Source organism: Pteropus vampyrus, unplaced genomic scaffold (genome assembly GCF_000151845.1).
Source record: "Pteropus vampyrus isolate Shadow unplaced genomic scaffold, Pvam_2.0 Scaffold53, whole genome shotgun sequence".
NCBI lineage: Eukaryota > Metazoa > Chordata > Mammalia > Chiroptera > Pteropodidae > Pteropus > Pteropus vampyrus.
This window is the reverse complement of record NW_011888834.1, coordinates 3,675,073-3,682,435: the sequence shown is the minus strand read 5'-3', so window position 1 is coordinate 3,682,435 and position 7,363 is coordinate 3,675,073. Positions and strand designations below refer to the sequence as shown.

The 7,363-nt window shown below is 33.2% G+C and overlaps 1 protein-coding gene across 1 annotated transcript in view; it reads right to left on the bottom strand.

Annotated features, from left to right (window-relative positions):
- LOC105292160 (histone PARylation factor 1) overlaps nt 1-7,363 on the bottom strand; it is a 22,836-nt gene that overhangs the window by 4,962 nt on the left and 10,511 nt on the right. Inside the window, exon 5 of the mRNA XM_011360272.2 lies at nt 3,254-3,404. Coding sequence (XP_011358574.1) covers nt 3,254-3,404 — 151 coding nt within the window. The remainder of the gene's footprint in view (nt 1-3,253; nt 3,405-7,363) is intronic.

The window sequence follows — 7,363 nt, the reverse complement described above, 5'->3', positions numbered from 1 at the left end:
CAAATATTCCACTTCCTCCAGTGAATATTCCTGAGGAACCAACCCCCAAAATAAACTATTAAAGTCCTCTCCACCCAAGTCTTTGTATCTTATTTTATTATTATGTTCTCAGTATCTTGCTTTCACTACCTTTATTAAGCTACCAGAAGAGACAGATTATTCATCAAAAGACATTCATAGATAACTGCTCGTCATTTGGGAAAAAACGAAGTTATATTTAGATTCTCTTTATGCCAACTTGCAGTTGGATTTCAGGATTAAATGTAAAAATACATAAAACTACTAGCAGAAAAGAAAGGCACATTTTAAAAATAATTTTGGATTAGAGAAAGAAAAGCCTTATAGATTTAACTACATAAAACCTATCAAGAACAAAATTACGAAAAATTGATAAAAATATCTGCAATATGTATAAACAATAAAATTAATAAAGATGTCATTAAACTATAAGAGAATCTTAAAATAGTAACACCCAAAGTAAAACAGGTAAAAAAAAAAAAAAAAAGGACTAATTCTAACCCTGATAGAAAAATGGGCAAAGTTCAGATAGTTCACAAAAGAAAAATGACTAACAGATAAGTGAAAAATATTTGATGTCTTTTATAATCAAAGAATTAAAACTAATTAAAACTAATTAAAACAGGACTGATAATACCCAGTACTGGCAATGAAATGGAGAAAACAGGCACTCACACACTGCTGGTAGAACTATAATTCATATAGGGCAGTTTTGCAAACAAACAAAAAAACTCCCCAAAATTAAAAACAAACAAACATGCACACACAAGTACAATCACATTAAACCACTTCAGACCTGGCAATACTATGTCCAGGAATTTCTTCTAATATTTAAATAAGTGTGCAAATAAAGGTTTAAAAGAATATTTATGGCAGAGTTGTCTGAAAAATTTTAACCTAAGCACAATGCTCTGCTGCCACTCAAAATTATGAGATCTTAAATGTAGCAATATCAAACGATAATCATAATATACTTAAGTATAAAAAAGGTCATAAAACAGTATTAGTAATGAAAGAAAAGACTGATGTATATACTGACATATTTTCCCCCACTTAAGCTGACACACGACAAAAACCAGGGTATGTATTTTCATATTTTTCAGATTGTCTATAAAGAGGTATCAGTTATTAGCAAAGCATAAGAATTCTAATTTTATTATGAAGAATGGGATTACAAATTTAGGAAGACCGTGTACAAGGATGGTGATATTCTAAGGCATTAGAATCAAAGGTGGATGAAATGATATACCCTCACTTTACAATATCATTAAATCAAAGTTCACTTTTAATAATGAAATATAGGTATAAAAAAAGTCAAGTGGAATATAGCCACTTACTAAGAAGAGGTGGAAAGAATGCTAAATAGGGAAGATGTGAATTTAGGTCTCAGATCTGTCTCACTTAAGGACTTTGGACAAGGAACAAAGGCTCTAAACCTCAACTGACTTATCTTTAAATCAGGATGATAATTCCTACTTTGCAGATTTGTTTTAAGGGTCAAATGAGGTAACACATAAGGACTTTGCATTCCAAAGCACTGTAAGTAAAGTATCAGTATAAAAACATTGATTTCTAGTGTATTAAATAGTGCTCTATTATACTAGAATGGATATTAATTTTATACATAAAGACAAAGTCATTCACATATACTAGAACTAAATTTTTCATGACTAAAAAAATATAGATCTCACAATAACAAAGAACAAACATACATAGAAAAGGATCTGAAAGCATAATAACCAATGTTTTGTCTTTGGGAGGATAAAATCATGGGTGTCTTATAAGTTCTTTTTTGCTTTGTATTTGTTTTTACTAGCAGATTCTATAAAAAGACTACTAAAACAAAACAAAACTCACAGGGGATGGGGCCAGGAGAAATATTCCTATGAAGTTTAAACCCCAATCACAGCTTATTTATAGGTACAGGGGAGAATTAAGGAAATTTCATCTGAAATAAATGATAGCTGATGGTAAAAAAAATAAAACACGGCTCTGGTGAAAGAATTTGCTAACAGCTAGCTATTCTGCACATAGAAGCTCAGTCTTTAAGACACATAAGGGAGTGTAAAATGGTACCCTTCCTATTCATAGAAGAGGCTCCTTATGAAAACTAAAAAAGTAAAATGGCAACATAAATTCTTAAAGTAATTTTAAAATGCCCTATTGCAATGAGTTTCATTCGAATGTACAATTTTACAAACTATTTCTGGTCTTTAGGACTAAAGAAAGAGAACAGCTAACACTGCAGTTTAGTGACTATAACTTATCAGAACATCACCCTGCAATTGAGTCAATATCAGAAAAGGAACTGAAGTAGGATTTTCAATAACTAGGTATGCTGAAGTACTTAGTCACCAGTACTAGTTTATTCAAGAATAACTAGTACTTCATTTGGCCTAGAACGTTCAGATCAATCAGCCACAGGAGGCAATGGTGAGAGGCTAGAGGAGGTGGCTACTCTCATTCCACAGTGGCAAACATCCTTCCTCCCCAAAAGTTTTAAGAACAAACTCCTGCGGAATTCTCATTTACCCCAAAGCAGAATTCTAGCTTGTCTGTTAATTTACTCTGAAATTTATAAATGAAAAACCAAAAGGTTTCAAAACCCAAAAGTATTGGCTGTTTATAAAACACTCCATACAGTCCAGGCATTAGGAGAGATGTAAAAGGAATGCTGATGGGATCAACAAGGAAAACAAGAGGGCTGCTTAGACCCACTTACTGGAGGAAATTAGCAACTCAATACACAATCTCTCAAAAGAGAACCACCTTTGAGGCCCTTAACTAAAGCACTCTACAGTGTGTTTTTATAAAACTCCCCCTCCCTAAAAATACCTTGCACTAAATCAACAGATCTCAGCCATTAAAAAAAGAAATTTAAGTAACCATTACATACAAAGCTGCTTTCACTCAGTTCTGTAGAATAACTGGTAAAACAAGATTAAAAGAGTCGGAAAGACTGGCATGAGTTATGCAACCACAGCAGTGATATGTCACATGACTCGGCCTAACAACCTACAAAGCCACTCAAGCCCTGCTCCAGTGTCATCCTTCTGGCAATCCAGGTACTGGACAGCCCTGTAGGGAGCCCCTGAGGTTGGCGTTTAGCTCTCCTTGGGATGGGGCAGGAGATGAGAAGGATAAGTGCCCGGCGGCGAGGGGGGGGCGGGGGGAAGGAGTCAAGAGGAAAAAACCCTATTAAATAGCAAAATAGTGACTAAAATTTAAATCATACTTTCTTATCTCTCCGTTTCATCTTCATGGTTCTCTGCTCCAGTGAATATCCCAGTTCTCTGGCTGCTTCTGTGAGTTTTTCATCTATGTTTTTCAAGAGACTAGTTTTCTTTTTATCTGTTACTTCTTTAAGTTTTTTCCCCAAAAATAATCTGAAAAAGAAGTAAAAACACTCGTTATATTACAGGCCACTGTACTAAGTACACAGACCTTGGGAAGTCAAGGGAGCTAAGTTAAAAAATATCAAATTCCATACAAGAAAAAGACTATAGAATAATTATGTTTTCTCATAATCCCTAACAGATTTCTTCAAACAAGGGAAAGGTAATATTAATAAAAAGCTTTCAGCCACAGAACAGCAAATGTGAGTCAAATTTGTATTATATCTTAATGCCTACAATAAAGATATAAAGGATATTTTAAAAGCTGAGATTAAGCCAAGTTTTAAATGCATTAAATGAGATTAAGATATGGCACACTGCTTTCGAGAAGCCTGGCATAAGAGAAAATAACAGTATGTAGACACAGAAAGGATGTTTTATTTTTAAAGAGCCAGGATACACTGTTACAATACTTAAGATCAGCTGCTCTTTTAAAATATTACCTTCTGAAGGGGAATAAGAAGTTCTAAGTTCCAGTTATAAAACAAATAAGTCATGGGGATGTCATTTACAGCATAGGGAATAGAAAAAAAATGTTACCTTCACATTTGTCTTAAGATGAATTTGGAAAATGTAAAAGGAAATCAAAACTACAATTTATACAAAAGCACAATCCAAAACTATTTTTAAAAGTATGCAAATAGTACAACATACCAATGCCAGTTACATAAATAATTTTATGTTTTTACCATAAGCAGGTTAAAATTTTCACCAGCAGAGCAAATCATGAATAAAATGAAGAGCTGGAAGAAGCATCAGTGAGGATACAGCCAACCCCTTTCCTCTGTAGCCACTGCAAGACTCCCGGGAGGAAATACACTTTTATTCACTACTAACATTTGACAATTTGCTTTGGGCTGGGCACTGTAAACAGCTTAGAACATTTATAGTGTTCTTATCCCCATTTTATATATCAGGAAACTGAGGCAGAGAGAATAATCAGTTTACCCAAGTTCACAGAGCTAGTAAGGGTAGATTAAAGTGCTAGAGAAACCAAGACCACCAAATCATTGTTTTCTGATTACAGCACACATAACTTACACTAAATGTTACCTTCAGTCATATACAATTGTGTACCAAGAAAATATATGAATCATAAAAAGCAAACTGATGGCATTGATTGATTAATCAATCTTTATAGTCCTCAACCTCTCTGGCATGGCATACAGGCCTTCAAATATTCTGCCACTTGTTTTCATACTTTCATGCATATACTGCTCCCCTGCCTAGAACACCCTTCTTCCCATTCTTTCCAATAAGTACTTATGCATTCATCATGGCCTAGGTAAAGTGTCTCTCTGAAGATTTTCACCACTATTTAAGGCACCTAATAGCTGTCTTCTACAAGTATCATTATGATTGTCTTGGTACCAGTGTATTAAGCTTTTGTCTCTCAGCTTCAAACTTACTCTCTGATGTGCTTTCTGATGATTAAAGTTACAAACTGAAATAATAACCATGAACATTCTGTACTTTTACATTACCATCCATTGGGATACCTTGAACTTTGAATGACTCCTGCAATGGTCATTTGGAATATATTGGTTCACTAAGTTATGCAGCTCTTCCAAATACTAAAACTTTTCATTGTACCATATTCACTCCAATATTTCACAATATGAAAAAAATCACTTTCATTAATATTACCACCAGTCTCATTAGAAAAGTCTTTAGGTAGTGAGAGCTATCAAGCTCACAATGGTGGTTATGTTTCCCCAATTCTAATTTTTGTTTTTGAACCCTCGAATTTTAATCACTGGCAACAAATACAGTCAATTGTTTTCTTTGATTCATTTGAGAAAATGTCTGCCAAATACTCATGTCTGAATAACTGGAGTTTGTCAATCACTCAAGAGTGAAAAAAAGTTCACCTCACCACTCTTATCACTCAAGAGCTTTTTCCTTGAGACAAACCAATACTTGAGTGTGCAGAAGTGCCTTCCGTGCCCATTCCATTTCATCACACAGCATGTTAAAAAGATCACTGACATTCTTAAATGACACTTGCATTATATTACCACCATGAATAATACAATGACTGCTAATTTGGTGCCACTGCCTTGATTCCTGTCAAGGTACCAACAGTATTACCCACCACTTGTTACCTTTCAGCCAGTGGGGCAAAAATGACATAGTTTCATCAATAGTTTTGACCTCACGGGCCTCCTAAAAACGGTGTCAGAGACTCATAAGGGTCCACACACCATTCTTTGATTAATTGCTGTTTAGTTAATGGTTTTAAATCTGACTGTATTTCAGAACCTCCCGGGAAAAAATAAAAATTAAATTTTAAAAAACCTCCTGGGTTACTAGTTAAAAGTACTTTACCTTGAGCTAGTATTTGAAAAATCATTGCCTATGGCAATAATTCCACAGTTCTCAGTACAGTGAAGTAGAGTGGCAGAGAAAGTTGTGGCAGCAGGCAAGAGAAAAAAATTATTTAACAGGTTCACTCAAGATCTAATATATTGAATAAAACAAAAAACATTTATTCCTTTAATAAGTACCAAATCTGCTTAAATAATTTTGGGGCCCTGCACAAAGTAAGCATTCATTAAATGTAGGGTAAATGGATTTTAAAAATTTAAGTATCAAAATTAGAGAAGTATAATTTTGTGTTACATTCAGACATACCTGGAATGTGTATTTTTAAAAAATATTCCCAAGTCCTGTTTTAGATGTATTAAAAGTGAAATCTCTAGAGGTAGGACCTATAGAGTTCATGATCAAGTACTTTAAACCATTAACCCAAGAGGTTCTGATATGAAGTCACATTTAAAACCATTAACTAAATAGCAGTTAGCAAAAACAGTCTGTAGATTGACCATTGGGAGTCCCTGAGATCTTTTTAGGAGGTCCATGAGGTTAAAAGTATTGCTAAAGTTATTTGAATAAAAATAAAAAAGAACAGAACAGGGAAAAATTCGCTAATTTTGTTGTCTAAAGATAAAACTAGGTAATCTAGATTTTTTTTCTATGTGTATTAGACAATATGAAAATGGAATCATTCTATACTATTCTATCATTTGCCCTCTTCCTATATCAAATATCTTTCCAAATCAACAAATCAGTATCCTGGCATTATAGTGTATGGACATTCTATTATTTATTTAAGTTTTCTTATTGCTGGATATGTTGTTTCCAATTTTTCATTTTTACCAATCTGTAGTAGACACACATATTTGTGTAAAATATCTGTAGATAAATAGCTGGAAATGGAACTGCTGACTTAAGGGTAAAAATGTTCACTTAGCACAGTACCTAACAATGTTAATTATCTGTCATGAAATTTTGTAATAAGGTTGTTTAAATATTTTTCAAACTGCTCTCTATAGAGGTTGTATCAATTAACAGATCAGTAAAGTTTTTTATACCCTAACCTAATTGGGTATTACCATTCTTTAATCTTTAATAATCTTTATTGGCTGAATTTATATTTCTTTGACTACTATTCAGCCTTGCACAAAGCAAACTAGTAGTTTCCCTAGGCATAAAAATAATTAGTTTATAACAAATGGTCTGCCTTAAAAGACCTTACTCAGGCTGACATAGAAATAAACTAGATTAAGTATTCTGAGCAGCTTTTTAAGTAAAGAAAAGTCTCGAAAAACTAAAATAGTTGTCATACTCGAAAAGTATTATAATCTTTTCACCTCTACGTTTGAGAAAAATTATTGGAGGTAGAAAACATCTGAGTGAAATAGGTACTCAAGTACTTACTTGCTGGTCTTCACCTAAATTATAAATTTATCATCAATTTTTTCTTTTTCTTTTTCTTTTCTGTGTTCTCTAATAAACTAAAAAAAATACCAGAACAATCTTGGATTATTTTAGATAACCACTAAAACTTTCTTTTTAAACAAGATTTTTAATAAGACTAATGAAAAATTAGGTGTTTTTGCATGCCAAAGTATTTGTAGAATGAAGAAATTTATGGAACATCTACTATG